At 31.2% G+C, this 18,285-nt stretch overlaps 2 protein-coding genes across 2 annotated transcripts; both read right to left on the bottom strand.

Annotated features, from left to right (window-relative positions):
- Positions 1-2,665: 2,665 nt before the first annotated feature.
- Positions 2,666-5,483, bottom strand: ALMT34 (aluminum-activated malate transporter family protein). The gene is made up of 6 exons (NM_001357759.1): positions 5,048-5,483; positions 4,799-4,939; positions 4,394-4,666; positions 4,111-4,229; positions 3,715-3,858; positions 2,666-3,292 (listed from the first exon to the last, which is right to left on the bottom strand). Exons 1-6 carry the CDS (start codon positions 5,361-5,363, stop codon positions 2,798-2,800), a joined length of 1,488 nt encoding a protein of 495 aa, NP_001344688.1. The 5' UTR covers positions 5,364-5,483; the 3' UTR covers positions 2,666-2,797.
- Positions 5,484-8,383: 2,900 nt separating this feature from the next.
- On the bottom strand, positions 8,384-13,516 carry LOC100798158 (transcription factor bHLH157). The gene is made up of 10 exons (XM_006606353.4): positions 13,085-13,516; positions 12,774-12,863; positions 12,503-12,599; positions 12,362-12,403; positions 12,080-12,139; positions 9,732-11,270; positions 9,436-9,537; positions 9,187-9,342; positions 8,963-9,088; positions 8,384-8,830 (listed from the first exon to the last, which is right to left on the bottom strand). Exons 1-10 carry the CDS (start codon positions 13,186-13,188, stop codon positions 8,705-8,707), a joined length of 2,442 nt encoding a protein of 813 aa, XP_006606416.1. The 5' UTR covers positions 13,189-13,516; the 3' UTR covers positions 8,384-8,704.
- Positions 13,517-18,285: the final 4,769 nt, after the last annotated feature.

Genomic DNA, 18,285 nt, shown 5'->3' with positions numbered 1-18,285 from the left:
GAGGAGATAAAGGTCCAAACATTATAAGTATAAGAATAACACTTTATATAAAGTGATATTATTATTTGAACTTTCAAAATGTGAGATCTGTATTTAGTGTGTTTATCCGTACTATTTTATTGGAGAAAATGACATTACAAGTATATAAGTATAATGGTTTAAAGTAGAGATGCATGGTATACAATGTGACATTTGGATTTAGTGTTGTGAAAGCAAAAAAGAGAAAAACCTTTGCTACTTAGAGGTAAAAGCTTTGAGAAAGGAAAATCATTGTGATAGTAACGTTGAGAAGAAGGTAAAATTTTCTAATAAGATGGTTGTTCAAAAATTTTAATTGAGGAAAGAATTGTTGAAAAAATAATTCAAATTTTAGTGTGTTTGTTGTGAAGAAATGGAGAAAAAATTTCAAAATTATGTATGAATAAATCTTATATTTATTTCTTTCTATTTTAATTCAAATATTTTTTTTCTAATTTTGTTCAATTATTTTTTATTGATTAAATTACTCATTTGGTCCCTATAGTTTCATGATTCTTACCATTGTAGTCCTTATAGTTTGAAAATGATTTTTTTAGTCCCTATAATTTATATTTTAATTCTCATTTAGTCTTTGTAGTTTAAAAATATATTTTTTAGTTCTTATAATTTGTATTTTAATTTTTTTTAGTTTCTATAGTTTGAAAGCGATAATTTTAGTCCCTATAATTTGTATTTTAATTACCTTTTAATCCTTATTACAAAAAAAATAATTAGCTACAAATTAGTTATAAATTATCAATTATTTTTTTATTATAAATTATCTTATGATAAATTAATTATTAATTACTTATTAATATTTTTGTAGTTAATTGTAATTGATAATATTACTCATATTTTGATAATAAGGACTAAAATGGAATTAAAATATAAAATATATGGACTAAAAAGACTACTTTCAAACTATAGAGATTAAAAATAATTAAAATACAAATTATAAAGATTAAAAAAATCACTTTCAAAACTATAAGGACTAAAAGAAAATTAAAATGTAAATTATAGAGACTAAAAAAATCATTTTTAAACTATATAAACCAAAAAAGTAAGAATTATAAAACTATGAATTAAATGAATAATTTAACCTTTTTTGTTGCACGTAACTAAATTCACCCTTAAAATAAATGTAGAGGGTGGAAATTCAAAAGATGTTTTTGTAGTTATGTTTCAAATTTTTAGGATGTTATGCTTAGATAAGGATAATGATAATAATTCTTATCATTTGTTCTATTTAAGATCCTTGGATGTGTGGTAATTCTATTGTGAAGGAGGGAGTTCCCGATCGATAGTTGATAACATAAAAATTTAAAGAAAATATGTGATTGTAAGGTCTTATAGATAGTTTGGTATGAATATGGAAAACCTACTTTTAATTATGATAGTGAAAGTGCATTGAGTTTGGTTAAAAAATTTGCCTATCATGAAAATCATAGCACATTGATGCCAGGTTGAATTTCATCTTAGATGTTATTGCAAATAAATTAAAAGATAATAGCCACAATAAACAATCCAACAAATATGTTGACTAAGCCATTTTCGACTGAGAAGTTCAAGCATATATAGTTTGTGAAAAAGTATTATAAAATGTAACTCCATTTAACTTGGTAAAGAATATATAAAGTAAACGTATAAATAATTATTTATTTGATCCCCAGCTATGATTGCAAAAATATCTTCTTTTGGTCTCTATATTTAAAATCATCTAATTTTAGTTCTTATATATATATATATTTTGAATTTCTATACGTATCATTTTAATCTCTTTTAATATAGTTAAGTGTAAGGATTAATGTTTAATATTTTTAAGTATAAAGAATAAAAGAAAAATATTTTGGAACTATAAGAATAAGATGAATTATTAAACCTAAAGTAAAGATATTACAAATCTAAATTCTTAAGGCATTTTAGATAAATAAGCAAGTTTGAACCTCACACCAATTACGCATCTAGTAACTTACTCCCTCACTTATTTTTACAATGGTTATTGTTATGGTGTTTGTCACAAGGTATGGAAGGTTCAAGATTTAGAAAAGATTGAAGAAAGAAAATAGAGAAGTCGGAGAGGATTAGAGAAAAAAGTTTCTTTGTATTAATATGTATTTATGCTAAAATGAGCATAATTGGTTACATTCAGTTGGTACGTACTCTAGTATTTATAGTGATTGTTGCCCGACATCTCATGCCATGTGTCTAATCCTTGTTTGTGTTGGGAATCTTATTCATTTGGTTAAGTCGTAACGGTAATTCTGTCATCGCAATGACTTCATGCCTTACATCTACTTTACTAATTACGTTATTGAATTAGGATGATCATTTTATGTTTAGTCGAGATTTATCCTAGAATATTGGTTGTCCCTGAATGAATCGATATTGTTTTGTAAAAATAATATAAGCTTTACAAGTAAAATGAAAATTTATTTCGGAGCAGTTACCCCAACCCTAAATTGATATTGTTTTATAAAAGTAATGTCGGTTTTACAAGTAAAATCAAGATTTACTCTAGAACATTTACAAAAGTGGCCGTGCTTATTAAATAATAATAGTAATAAAACTTCTGGTCTATCGATATAATATATTATTTGGAACACATGCATGTATGATTAATAAGCTGAATTACTAGGGGCGTAAGTTTGGATTCTCGGAGGTAAATTTACACGTGTTGATGGGCCTGCAGACTAAATGATCTCATATACATTATTCATATATATTCATGGATCAAAGAATATGCAAAATAGATCTCATATATATATATATTCGTATATCTTCAGACCATTTGGAGTGTTCTAACGGGTTCATCATCATTCTGTTGGTCAGGGGAGACCTTGCTGTCAGATGTATGTTGTTTGGATTTGACACACATTTCTGCTTGGAAATTAGCCAAAACTGATAGTTCTTCAACATTTTCCACAATGCCTTCCACACGAGCCACAATTTCAATGAGCAAAGAAGCTACAGTTACAACTTGAATGATTTCCATAAGTGGGATTTCTATTTTTGCAGCCTGATCATCAGGTGAAGCTGTTTCTGTTTGTGTACTAATTTTGGCATTATGTGAAGGTGCGTTAACCAAGTTTGGATAAGAATTTAATAAACTTCGAAGCTCTTGTGCAGCACTATTCATATCTGTAACCAGAATATCAAGTTTAGATGATTTTGCCATTTTCCTTATTGTAGTTGCTAGCTCTCTTATGACACTCGCACAGTTTGCGCCCAGTTTCATGGAGATGCTGCTCATATTCTTCTTCATGTCATCCGAAGCCTGCTCAAATTAATCAGGTCAATTAACTGGATGAAGCTCAGGATATATATACACTGCCCGTGTCTTACTTCGTGCATAACTTAACTACCTAATTTGATAGTTTTTCTTTTTTCTACATGTATCAAGATTTGTATTAATACACTAACATAGCGATCTAAGTTAATTAACACGGTTACCTCATCAATCACATATGAAAAAATAGATTTGCATCAAAGGTATAGATTAAAAATAACTATATATATTGTACGATTTCCATGAGCTTTTTAAGATTTGATTGATATATAAACATAAATATTACAATAATATTTGCCTTACATTACTTTACAGGGCGTGAAAAAAAATAATAAGACATTTAACATTACTCATAGATTAATTAGTAGCAAATAGTTAATGTAGTATTTGATTAGAAATTCAGGTATTACCTGGTTGTCTGAATTTATGCATCCAATAAGAGCATCTAAACAGGAAGCACAACTACGCATTGATGCTCCAATTTTAACATATTGCCTCCACGGGTGGCGGAAGTTGAAGCGGCCATGGGCAGGTTCCCATCTAGCAAAATTTGCCTACGTACAGTAATGATAATTGTATAGTCACACACTATAAATACAATAGTAATTTGAAGCTTTGCATTGATTTTATTTTATTCGTTAAGCTTTGCACCACGAACACATAACTCTCCCGTTGATTATTTTATTCTATCTTTTGTTATTCACATATTGAATATTATGTAAACACTATCTACACATGCAAAATAAATTGAAGTAATTAAATAACTGAATATTTACATAGGAAAAGAGTTACACGTATATATATACCATAGTTTCTTCTGTTGCTTTGGAACTTAGCACACACTTGTAGCCTAGCAATTTTTTATCAGACATCTCATCACTATCTTCTGAGGCTTCACTACCACCGAAGTACTGAGCCACACAACCTGAAATACGTATATGCATACAATTATATATACAGCGTAGTAGTGGTAGTGCATGGGGCTGGAGAATCAAGAATTTCCATTCTATATCAGTGGAAGAAATTAAAATAATATGATAACAATTTTAATATGCAAGAAAATGCAAATAATCAACATAGAAAACTCACATTGCAAGGAGTTGGCCAGTTTGTCGAGGTTCCCTGTGACTAAAACAAAGAGTTCGAAACCAGCCCAGATGGGACGAATGATCACGCTAATAATTATGCACAATATGCTGCCAATTATAATCGTGCATATTCTGTACTGTGCCATGACCAACAATTCATCTACCCGATAACCCGATACTGACACCAAGCTGAATGTGAGGATGAATATCAAAATACCATAATCAAAACGAGCCTTTAAGGTGGGGATGAATCTGGAGAATGTTGCTGCAGATGCTGAACAAAAACATTTACATCAATTAATTAATTTAACTATCATCAATTATATACATAAAATTAAAACACACACTACATATTATTTGTGTATGCACATAAAATCTGTTTTTGTCAATATATATCTATATATACCTAAAAGAAAGAGAGAGACTCCAACAATTACGGGTTCCCATTGCTCTCCTGCCCTACTAGCTACCCAATGTACACCAATGCCTAGAAATCCAGCAAGGGAAGTTCCAAACATTCTGTTAACAGTTTTACATATCGTTGCACCTGCAATTTGATTGACATTAATTAATTACTATGAGGGACATATGTCATATGAATTGTTACAATTAAAATAGTAACTACCTAGCTATATATACATGTAGCACTACCTACCGGCTGTGTACTCAAAAACTACAACCACAGTCATGACAGCCCACATAGCATTTCCTCCAACTCCATCATACAAAGGCTTCCAATAGTAGAAGAGCGAAACTGCTGAAAGTGCAATGCCTACTTTCAAGCAATGGATGAATTTTCTAGGGTCATTCACCCCCAATTCCCATGCTTTCTTCACAAACTTGCACAACTTCAAAGCCACACCTGCTGTAACTGCCCAAATGCAACCAACAACTGTTTTCTGCAGTGTCTCATCTTCTTCTACCTTGATTCTCCATTCTACTTCTTTCACCACTTCGTTGCCACGAGCCATCTTCTTGATGAGTACTAAAGCCCTAATTAGCAAGCTGTGTGCTGGAAAATATTGTTAGACCAAGACTAGTGTGGCTAATAAGGCCCTAATTAAATGCCTTATGCCACACAAAACTATGGCAGAGCTAGAGAAGTAACCTTGTATTTATATAAAGAGAGGCTCCGCATGTCTTAACATGAGGATATTTAATAGTATTAATCAGGACAAAATATTTTATATTTAATTCAAGTTAAATAGGGAGGGAGTGTGTCCATTAACTTTTTATAAGTCGGTGAGATTATATTCTATTCTTAGACGTAGCTGATGTAACAACAGCACAAATCCCACTCAAGTATTGTTCTATCTTTTTAATTAGTAGGTAAATGTTCCCAATTAATTCAAATTGTTGGGCATATTATATACATCAATGATCATATCTTCTTGTATATATAAATATGGACGTGAGAGCAGAAGAACAGATGCACGTAATTTAAATGCAAGTTTGTGTCAATGCAATCAAAATTTAAATAACCAAGCTTCTAACTCAAAGCATGCAAGGTATATCTTTTAGGGAATTATTATTATGTATTTACCTTTTCTTTTGTTATAAATTGGCAATAAAACATATACTGCACTTTTATGTTACATATTTCAATATATTATTGCAAAAATAAAGTGATACAAAAATCTAGTAATGGTTATTTTCGTTCATGTTTTCTGTCCATCCCCGGACATGGGCATGCATGCATTACATTTTTAATTTGAGACGAATTAAAAACTTATAAACTTTGTCGTGTCACTTCCACTCCTAATTTATATAGGCACTTGCATATATTTTACGCCAATTCACATTATGTGTTTCCTTTACTTGCTGACCTAACTAAAACCAGAATCTGGGATAGCAACTTATATATGCAATCTCATAGTAGCATAGTGACTTGGTCCACCATGTCTAGCATTGCATGCCTGTTGTACCGCACACACACCTGATACTTAGTGGCTCCGTTATCAGATCATTCTTCTACTGTCTAAATATGGATACTAAAATTAGGAATTAGGAAAAGAAAACGGAATGAATTAGGCCATGAGTAGGACCTTTTATTTAAAAACATTAAAACATTTTTAGACAAATGAGGGTTGTGGAATTTACAATGGGGACTCCATGTTGGGCGTATCTTCTCTTAGCATTTTGAAATGACAGGCATATATATATATATATATATATATATATATGGGAGAGCCCTTATCTAACTCCTTTTCGGTGTTGACGCACTATTTTTGAAATGTGAATCCAACTATCAAAAGTTGCTTTATAAATAAATATATATAGATAAAGTACTTGTGTCACCATTTTCTTCCTGTCCTAATTTGGTTAATTAATCAAGGGTTTAAAATTGTCAGTTGCAGCAACATAACTTTGCCTACTTTAGTTAACTATTGGTACAAAGCATGCGTCCGGATTTATGTGGAGGAATATGCATATCACATCATGTTATCTATTTTTAAATTTTTAATAATGGGGTTCGAAGAGTACTACAGCTATCAAGGACCAAATTTGTGATTAGTGCAATCTTTTGTTCGCCATTTGTTAGCTTAATATAAACTTCTGCAAACAAACAAGCTACTACCTAATAATTGCTACTATAAGGAAAACAATTTGGATGCGTAATGCTGATGAAATCGATTATATTTGGCAATTGAGATACCATTACTAACTATATTTTTTTTTCTTCTAAATTAATGTGTGTTGCATTTTGCCTTAAATTTTTTAGAATTACATTGAAATATCACCTAATGTAATTTTAGATACACGTTTTGCACATCAAGAATTTGATTTTAGGTTAGAGTTAATTCTAAATTGAAGTAAATTCAGATAACTTTTACATTAGATCAATAAATTTATATCAAATTACTTTGTTAGTTTCTAACTTTTAAAAGGAAAAATATTCAAACATAAATCACATAAAATCAATTTTATTTAAAATCAATTTTAATCATACTTATCCAAACACACTTAATTTCATGTACATACTATTTAGACATATGTGAATCTAATAATAAATTGTTGCCCGGATTCCTTGAATATGCAAAATGAAAGCATTTCCTATGGATGTTCGTTGATCACCCTCTAACTAGTGCTGAATATAAACACAATCTAAAGGTATATACCATAGATTCCCAAGTTAACTCAACATAAGGAACAGAATGAATTAGGTCATGAGTACAACTTTCATTTTAATTAAAAGCTTTCAAACATTTTGAGATGAATGTGGGTCCATGGTCCATGACATTGTGGAGAACTTATTAGCTACATCCCCGGATCCGCACTCTTGGTGAAAGGACAAACCATCTATTAAAAGTAGCTTTAAAGTACTTTATTGGGTCAGCATTTTCTACAAGTCCTAACATTGGTCATTACTCTTGGCCAAAGTTATTTAAAGTTGTCTTGCAGCTACACAACTATGCTGCCTCTTTTAGTTAATTCATAATGCATATGCTCGGATATATGTTTGGATGATTCGTCATCTCATCATTGCATATTGTTTAGCTTTTTCGTAAAAGGATTTAACCACTACACCAAGAACCATATCATTAATTTTGTAATCCTTTTTTCACCTTTTTTTACAACTTCTGCTGAGAAGGGTTATTTGTAATTTGTAAATCAATATCTAATTAAGTGCCACTGCAATAGGAAATCATTTTGGGTATCTGCGCTGGTGAAGTTGATTACATTTGGCCCTTAATTGAGATACCGTTCCAAGTATTTTATTTAACATCTTCATGGACACATAGGAATCTAACAATAAATCCTAGAAGATGTAAAAGAAAATCCAAATATACGCATTTGGATGCTCATTATTGATAACTACAACTTTTGTCTCATAGAAACATAAAGTTGACAAGATAAAGATTTGAATTTCCTAAGTTAATTCGAGAAGAAAAGCGGCCACTATGCCAAAGTCAACAAAATAACAAGGAACCAATCATGTAAGCAATTTCAACAAAAGATCGATCGAGACAATCTTCTATTCTTTTCAAGTATTATATATAATTATTAAATGAAACGGCGTGAACACAAGAGGAATTAATACATAGACCAAATGAATTATCTTGTTCACTCCATTAACATGTCTTGTAGGCAGTTGTAACACCTCTTGCATGCTCAGAAATTTTATCATAGATAACTTTGCACCTCAGATTTCAATTCATCACTAACACAGCCTCTTCCAAGGGAACTAAATTGGGCACAGATCACCTACAATTTTTGCTAAGTGTATTCTAAGTTCTAATCTATCATCTATGTACACACACGGATCCTGTTTCTAGGAACTGTGGAAATGGGTTGGTAATCGTCTTCTTTCCTAAATATTGGCATCAATAACGTCGCAATTCTTATTAGAAGAATCAATGCCAGAGGTGTTTGTTTGCTGTAGAAAACGGATTAGGGACAAAAACACATCTATCCTTGTCACGTGTCTGTTGTTTGCCTGTTGCACAAAGTTAACCAGTGTTAATTCTTTTATAAATGAGAAAGAAAATTCAAAATTGCAACCACATGCCACCATTTAAATGTTGTTAATTATTTGTATTCTGATATTGCAATCAAATATTGGATCTACCTCAACAATAAAGCGTGCCCATAGTTTGTTCCTCCTTCTTTCCATCTTGGCTTTCAAGATATTCAGCCCGAAATGCCGAATAATGTCAATTATCTCAAGGAAGAAACCTTGCTCCTCACAAAGCATCTGCAACAAAGCAATGCCAATGGATTCAATGTTGCATAGGCAATCCAAAGGATAGCAGATGATAAACAAAGTAACATGCATTCTCAATTCTATCATACCTCTATAAGCATTTGGCCAGGTAGACTCATGTCCTCAACTATAATTGGGCATAGCATTGGTTGGTGTGCTACTTCATATGCCCATGTAATGCCACAGTTTTTGCCATCCGCTGCACCACTGTCTTTTAGAACCACTTTATTTGCCTGTTCAATAAGCTAAACATCCAAGCAAGTCCAATCATATCTGAGCTGACATGTTTATTTTCTTCTTAAAAGAAAATATTGTAGAAAAGTAGTCTGATCAGTTACCTTAGGCTCATTTGGTTCCTGTAGCTTGTCTGAATACTTGACGACACTTTGTAAGAAAAGCATGTATCTGATGGTGCGGTCTAACAAAGAATCAATGCTACACTGTCAAATCAAGAAAACATGTCATTTTAATATCAAAACAGTCTGCAGCACAAAAAAAATAAAATTGTAGCCAAGTAAGATTATAAATGTATGTCACAAATCATAAAGGATGAATGGAAGAAGTTTAATGAAATTGGAACTTTTGCATCATATATAGAGGAAATATTGGCGTAGGTCAGTTAAACTTCAGTTACCTTTCCATCATTGGGAATGAGTCTTCTCAACTCTTTAATACAGTCTTGGATCTGCTGACGATCTTTTGGCCGTGGTCGAGTACTCTCCCCCGCCCTAGCCCTCTTCTTGGGTGGCTTTGCGGGTTCCTCTGGCTTTTGAGGGTGTACTGGAACAGCCTTCCCAATATTAATGCTATGACTATCATCATTCCACATGCCTGTTTGTAATTTTGGGAATTTATCTTTCTTTGTCGGAAGATTGTTTGCGCTGTCTAAGTCACAAAATGTCTGCGTCAAGTCTGCTCTAGCCACACCAGGCCAATGAAGGTTGGTGAAAGGTATTGAATTTCTATTCACTGATGAAGATTCTACTGTCTGCCTCTTATTGGGTAATAATAACTCATGCTCAAGTTCTGAACTATTAAAAGGATTGTAATTTGCTTCACCCCTCAAAAGCTCATCAATTCCTAACTCTGAGAATAATCTCTTTCGGGTGCCAGTTGGGATATCAGTATTCAACTCTGAAATGCATTCAGAGAAGCCAGTATCAGTAACACCACTCACCACTGGTGTAAGCATATTCCCCCACCATTCATCAGCTTGGTCATAGCTAAAATCAAGTTTCAGGTTATCCAAGAGAGCGTTTTCAGTGCTATGCATAACTACAGATGTTTCTTTCCCCTCTGAGTTGGAATTCTGTCCAGTTAGGCATGTCACTGAAATATCATTTAAAGAACTAGATCCAACCAGATCAAAGGAAGTGGGATTAAATTCTGTTGATTCAGAAAAGGTATTATCCAATGCAATTACTGCTTTGCAGATACTATCCTTGGGAGAAGGACCAAACCACTGGCAAAGATCTTCCATGGAGCTGAATTTCAAAATTTCTTCTGACATATCAACTCGCTCTAAGTTCTCAGAGAGTCCATGCAATGCATTTAAACTCGAGGAAAAATCAACATCTGTCACAACACTGGACTGAGTTGAATATTGGTTATCGAGTGAATTTTGTAATTTGCCTTGAAATGACCCTCTGTCCATACTGCACAATGAGGTCAATGCCAAATCCTGACCTAGAAGTTCGCTGGTAGCAAATGCATTTTCATTTGTAAAACACACATCTGCATCTTCTTGTGCACTTACACAGGATACCAATTGTTGCTCCAACAAATCAAAAGAAGATAATTCGTTACCACATACGCCAAAATATGGGTTTTCGGCAATTAAATTGTTCGTAGAAGAGTTAGGCTTCAAAAGCACATCAGCACTATCCCTATCTGATAATACAACTAGAGCTTCCATGGTACCTTTCAATTGGTCACCAAGATAAGAAGAATCTCCTTGCAATGTAGCCACTGATTCTTCATAAGTGTTATATTGGGAAGGGAAGGAATTGTTGGGACTTGCAGAAGAAATGGAATCCAAGAACCCATTTAAATCATTATTTTCACAATCCAGTGGTAAAACTGCATTTCCCGGCATGTCAAACATACCCATATCATCATCCATCTCTGTGAGTACGCTTTGTGTTTGCTCCAAAAATTCCACTTTCTCTAAGATCTACAATAATGGAAGTATTATGATATGATCCATTAGCACTCAGATACGCGTCATTGTAGATAAACATTCAAGACCATTAATTAATAATCAACCATGATGAAAATAACAAAAAGTGAATGGTGCATGTCACGAGCATCATAACTTAACAAAGAAATGGCTAAATGTTAAATAGTATGTCAAAGTTGGAGGCTCTTGTATATTTCAGAAAATGCTATTCCACAAGAATATTTCTGCATTCAAAACATGGATCATAGAATGAAATGAGTAAAAGCATTGCACATGAGTAACATCCTATCGTAACAATACAGGCATGCTGTTTTTATAATTGTGTCCTAAATTTCTATGTCATGCTAGAATACTCTTCCAAATGAAACATGAGTATAAACTTCTACTCTCCAGTCTTTCAGATAAAGGGAATTCAACAACCTTATGCCAGTCAGGTCAAGCTTTGACATTGTGGAATGACATAATTTGGATTACAGTTGCAAGACTCAAGGTTTAAATAGTTAAACCTAAATAAAATGTATAAGGGAAGATTTAAGGTTCTCTGTTTCTGAAAAAATAAATTATAATAAGATTAATTGAGCCCACCAAATAAAAAATATCAAATAGTCAAGAACATTTGCTGTTTAAAATAAAAATCACATTTAATATAAACCTGTATGGCAAATCAGCATCTATCAATTCGAAGTTAGTACAAAAACCAGGGCACATTGTGCGCCGTGATCTCATTTTATCATAATAAAACTTGCCCGTACAAACTCATTTATGCATAATATCACAAATTCATGTTCTTTCATGATACTAACCTTCTTTCTGGATCCAAACTGTACCACTCCCCATGCTTTGACAGGTACGACCACAATAGTCTACAAAGCAGAAAAATATACATAACTCACGACTTTGAAGAATAAAGATAATCAAATAAGCATACTTTGTATGGTATTAAGAAACTAATTGCATGCAAACTTGGTAACTTCAACTAAAGCAATTATATTTGACCATCGGAAGAAATGTTGAAAGTGAGGGGGGAAAGAAAAATATGAAGCTTGGAACTTCAACTAAAATGCATTTTATTTCCCTTGTAGTACCTTTATCCCTGAGGAGAACTGTTGCTGCAATTCAGAATCATCCTGCAAAAAGAAAGAAAATTCTTTAGTGATAAATGGACAAAAAAACGAGCAATTGAAAGTTGAAATAAATGGTACAAATTCAACAGTTGAAAGCAATACCTCACAAGTATTTTGGCCAGTCAAATTCCAATCATGAGTTAGACCATCTGAGTGCACCCAACTGTGCTTGCCCGTGAAAGCAGCTTCACCTACAATTCTAGATAGGACATGGCAACTGTATCAGAGCCCTTTGTTTTTCATTGATAAGTAAATGCATTTAGGTTTTGCAATTGAAATGAATCTCCACTTTTATCTCACTGGCTTAGCGAAAAACTGAAAATTATGTAGTTTTGGATAAGTAAAACAAAACTTAACAAAAATTGGAGCATACCCTTCACCCAGCAAGTGGACCTGTGGATGCATGTTGGCAATCTCTTCTCCCAGATGCTCTTCATAGTATGCTTCTTCCACAGTCAGCAACCTACAGGAATTTCAAACATGCAATGCAGTCCACGGTGAGAAAGATCAAAATGACAGTGAAATGTTGAAGCATTGGGTACAAAGATGTGACAGTTGAATAGTTTTTTTGGAGCATTTTATCAACAGAAGAAACGTTTCTACTTCCTAGTACCCTCATACAGAAAATGAGAAAAGAAAACATAATATAAAAGAGAAGGGCAGCAAAAAAAAAAAAAAGCTTACAAAGAATTTCGTGGATGAAAGCGCCAGAAAATAGCATAAGACCAGCCATCACCACAAGTACAAAGAGTCTTGAGCTTATTCCTTAGAGTAAGAGGCATTGTCATTTGCCACTAACTAAAATGGTTATAAATTATCTATCTATGCATGAACAAGTATATAGTCTATATAGAAGAACAGAAATTGGTGAATTGAAGGGATGGAGGGAAGGCCAGTAAAGGCGAATATTCACTCAACAAGCTCAGATATGTCAAAGTGTCAAACACAGGAAGAAAAGGAAAGGCAAAGTCTGAACAGAAATGTTGTCAGGTTTGGCCTATTCTCAGTTACTTTCAATCAAATCTAAGCACACAATATAGACACATATTTAATAGTTTAATACTATAATGTATTTGTTGTTCTTTAGGGACAAAACCAACATCTATTACCCGTACTCTCTTCTCTTCCCTGGCTTCCAATTTCCAACACAGCTTACGACATCAACTTCCCCACCACTGGTCCCACTCACTCACCCCCTACAAATATTCCCCAACTTCACTTTCATTCTTTATGACATCTACTTATAATTGTTCATAATTTCAAATATTCGCATTCATTGCGAAAAAAGTAAAAAATAAAAATACTGTGATATGTTTTCTTCTCCGTACTAAATTGGATTAAATTTAAATGAATCCAACAATTATTAATAAAGAATTATGAGACTGGGCCAAATGAGGCTTGCAAATTTATCATATCGATCATTTTTCTTATTGAATTTAAACCTATAAATGTAATACTACTAATTTACTATTAATTTATAATTATAATATCCAGAGAATAAAAATGGAAAACTATTATATCCTGAAATTAAATGCAGAAGAGGTATGGTCATCATTGGATTTTTATCATACAGATACGCATGTATGATAGAATTGAAAGTTTAGATAAGAAAAAATATTTTCTCGTTCATGCTCATGATTATATCATAATTATTCATAATTAATACTAATGAAGGGAATAATTATAATTTGCGAGCATTGAATTTGAGAATCTTATCATATTGTGAAAAGATGTTCATTCCAGGCATAGTAGATCAAAATTAATTAATTGTCTTATGAGTATATTGAATTATAATTATAAAGTATCTTGCGCCCCGCACTCTAGTTACATGGACTGAAGTGCCGATACCATCTAGCAGTACTAATTAGTGGGGGTAACTGCTCAACAACAAAAAAATTATAAGAGTTCACTAAAAAGAAATACTAGGTGTAACTTGTGAGCAAGAATGCTGACATATGTGTCATATTCTGGCATTCTGCATTCTTTTTTACTTCTTGATCTGAGGGCTGGCTTCAAAGTTGAAAACCCATACAAAAATTAATGATAGTTTTCTTTCTGATTTAATGTATTTTATATGGGTTAGTTAGATAAAATAATCAAGGATAATATTTTCTTACAAAACTTCAACAAAAATGCATTTTCAGATTTTCAACTTGAGATCACCCGTTCAAAATGCATTTGTGTTGAATTAAATGTACTTCACTTTTGTCTAGTGTGTTGAACCCACCTAGCTCATGAGAAAATGAATCTGTCCTCGGGATGAATAGAAAAATATTAAAATAAATAAACATTTTTTGAAAATTAAAAAATTATTGAAATTTTTTAGAAAATTATTAAAACGATAAAAATATTTTATAAAAAATGTCTAACATAAAGTTAACAAAAAATTATAAGAAAATACACATGGATTAATGAAGTAGTAAAATCTAAAAGAGAACTTCATTTACACCATTCAAACATCAAATAAAACATAAACTTTATTTGTGAGTTCAAGCTCATAAAACTATTTTTATTTGTAACTAAACTAGAGAAGTTCTAGCAACATACTATTTTATAAATATTTTTCTCATTGATTAAAACATATTAAAAATTTCAAAATTAAGAGAGAGGTCATGAAATTTTTGAAAATAGAATTTCTAAACAATTTATAAATATATTCCTGTTATTTATTTTTCTTATGAATAATATATTTACGATTAAATATATGCTTTTATATATATATATATATATATATATATATATATATATATATATATATTTGTTCATGCTAAGAATTTTATTTTTTATCTCTAATATATTTTTTTTACTTTTTAGTCTCTATTTTTTGTCCTAATATATTATCTAAATCCTTTTATTTCACTTTTCAAAGAAATACCTAACTCCCTAAACAATGTTTTCAGGGAAAGAAGTTTGAAAAAATATTAAAATCCCACAATAAATTTTAGAAATTTAATAAGAAAAAAAACATATTTAAAGCTTAAATATAATTAAAAAGTTTACTTGTACGAAGATTAATATTCTCATTTATGAGGGTAACTGGGCAAGAAATATTTATTTTTACTCCGTCATATATAAATTAATATTTAAAAATTATACTTAAAATATTTTTCTTTTATTTTAAAAAAATAAAATAAAAAATAATTATTCTGATACTTAAAAAATAGAACAGGAAGAGTAACAATATTATATAATTATGTAAGTTATATTTTTTATAAATATTTCTGCATATTTTCTTAATATTTATTAAAAAAAGTATTAAATCAAAAGTTACAGTAATAGATTTAATTTTTTGGAAACATGAAAAATATTTAACACTTACATAAAAAAAACTTATACAAAAAAAAAAACACAGTAGTAAAACAAAAAGATTTAAAATAGTGGCGTTATATTACTCGTACAGGTACTTGACTCAGGGATCGGAGGTACTTTGACTGTCCGTTCCTAGTTCCAAGGCAAAAGGAGTTGGCTTCTGATTCCTCTTCATCGTCCATCCTCGTTCCTCACGAAAAATATGTTTCCATTATTACTTTGTTTATTTGCTTCAATAATACTCCTATAAATTCTCCACTCATTAATTTGATGATTTTATAATTTGCTTCGGGTGCTGATAATGTGCTGATTTCATTTGAGTGTAAACTTTGTACTGTTTGAAGCATGCATGAACTTCTATCTCAATTTTACTTTGAAAGAAATTTTTATAAAAAGTATGTTATCCCTATGAATATGTGATACAAATTTCTATCTCAATAAGGACGACATTAATTTATTTATTTAACAAAATTAATATTTTTGATCTTTATTATGATTAAAAAAATATTAATTTAATTGAGAATATTAAACTTATCTTAAATTAATTTTTTTTAAAGATTATTCCCGTAAATAAAACTAACAAATATACGATTGTCACATCATGTTAGTACTGACTTTAATTAAAGATATTTTTTAAAAATAATTAATACAAAAGTATTTTAATTTGTATCTTATAAAAATATCAAATCATATTTTAAATTTAAATCTTATAATAAGAACTAGAAAGAGTATAATTACTCCTTTGACAACATTAATCATAAATATAAATTTATATTAATTAATAGCAGACTGACTTAGATAATTATAAATTAAAATCACTCTTATTTGAAGGGAAATAAAGCTTTCCGATTTTTATCCTTCAATTACATAACAATTAGTATTTATCTTCTTCTTTTTTTTAATTAAGACCATATAGAAACAAAATGACATAGAACACTTGTTTTTGCTTGGATTAATTTACAATGTTAATGGTTTCTTTTTTGGAGCTTACTCTATTAAGATCCACCAATGTAAATCTCAAGTCATCTATTATTATTATTATTATTAACTCTCTTAGATTTGAAATAAGGAACTCGAAATCTAGTGTGGTCAATTTTCCAAATTTCCATAATAACACCAAAATAAGGTATGAGTGCCAGCACTAGATTTTTATCTTTTAAACTAAAAAAAATTCATGGATTCAAGTATTACCATAACTCAGTTTTATATGGTGCTTTTGTCATGTTGGGAGTTTGTGTGTAAGGAATATTCATTGATAATTTGATATGATGCCTAGTCCAATAGATGACATCAATGTTAGGTCTTGTATATAACTTGGCCTTTAAATTAGGATAAGCTTGTTATTGTTATGCTCATTCAGCAACCTCTTATCGTTTGTCCGAAGATACTTTCATTCCCCTTAGCATGTCTTTATGAGAATATATGGTAAAGTTAAGCTTTGTCATTGTTATTGAAAATGTGTAGACGTAGTGAATGAATTGAAACACTTCTTCGCAACCTATGATCTTCACCGTTTTCTTGTGTGTATCCGTACCTATACCTCTTGTCAGATCTTGAGACTTTAGAAGCATAAGTTATACTTAAAAACAACTAGTCAATACAAAACCGACAGTTTTGTGATAAGATGATTGACATAAATACAATTATCAATTGATAACAACTAATGTCTTTGATTATATTTTTAAAAATTTAATATGCAGCCTTTTGGAACAAATATTCATAAACTAATGATTTGATTAATCAAAATTTTATATACAAAATAATCGAGACGGAAACTTTACATAAATTTCTATTTATTATATTCAAGATTCGGATTTTTTTATCAGCGAAGGAAAAAATATTATTAATACAGGTTTGGTATGAGGCATACCTCCCCTAATTAAATATGGCAAAATTTTAAAAGTTACATGAAGATACATATTCATGTCATCACCCTGCTCCTTTTCTTTTAAGACAAATAGGTTGTTGTAATCCAAACCAAGTTGGTACTAAAACAACCACATGCATAGCCCGAATTCATTAACCAAAGGAAGAATAAAAAAACCATACAAAGAACAAGGGGGCATAGAACTTAACCCTTGACAGAAAAGGCAAAACTCTAACTAAACCTATAAACGGAAAAGTTTGTCTATCCTGTGCAAAAAGTTTTGTAATGAAAGAAGAGATTAAATTCCATCAACAAAAAATGTCTAAAAAAACTCCGTGAGAAATTAGCCTATCTGCACACAAGTTTCTCTCAAGGTAAATGTGCCCCACAATAAAATCATGATTTGGTCAGCTGATCAACATTTTTTCACCTATTTATGATCTGCCAAGGTACAATTTTGTGATCTTTGAAAGCTTGCAAGAGTCACATTTCAACCATAACTTAGACCAACCTTTGTCATATGAGAAGGTTGCTAACTTAGAAACAGCATGCACAATGATCAGATAGCATCCATACAGAATAAGACAGATATAGTAGAACAGAACATGTCATACCACGGTGCAAAATGTCAATGCACAGTTTCGGGTGCGTTATCCACTCATAGAAGGAATATTCGGATTCATTTGATGTCGATATAAAATATAAGCAT

Source organism: Glycine max, chromosome 20 (genome assembly GCF_000004515.6).
Source record: "Glycine max cultivar Williams 82 chromosome 20, Glycine_max_v4.0, whole genome shotgun sequence".
In the NCBI taxonomy this organism is placed as follows: domain Eukaryota; kingdom Viridiplantae; phylum Streptophyta; class Magnoliopsida; order Fabales; family Fabaceae; genus Glycine; species Glycine max.
This window is presented reverse-complemented; position numbering and strand designations above follow the sequence as displayed.

Bases quoted from the DNA above. Each gene is read 5' to 3' on its own strand.
- ALMT34 (NM_001357759.1), bottom strand. From the start codon at position 5,363: ATGGCTCGTGGCAACGAAGTGGTGAAAGAAGTAGAATGGAGAATCAAG. The intron at 4,940-5,047 runs GTAGGTAGTGCT...ATCAAATTGCAG, and splicing joins AGTTTTTGAGTACACAGCCG to GTGCAACGATATGTAAAACT. The intron at 4,230-4,393 runs GTGAGTTTTCTA...TACGTATTTCAG, and splicing joins ACTGGCCAACTCCTTGCAAT to GTTGTGTGGCTCAGTACTTC.
- LOC100798158 (XM_006606353.4), bottom strand. From the start codon at position 13,188: ATGACAATGCCTCTTACTCTAAGGAATAAGCTCAAGACTCTTTGTACT. The intron at 12,404-12,502 runs GTATTGCTTTCA...TTCTTTTTGCAG, and splicing joins CTGGCCAAAATACTTGTGAG to GATGATTCTGAATTGCAGCA. The intron at 9,343-9,435 runs GTAACTGATCAG...TTGGATGTTTAG, and splicing joins AGGAACCAAATGAGCCTAAG to CTTATTGAACAGGCAAATAA.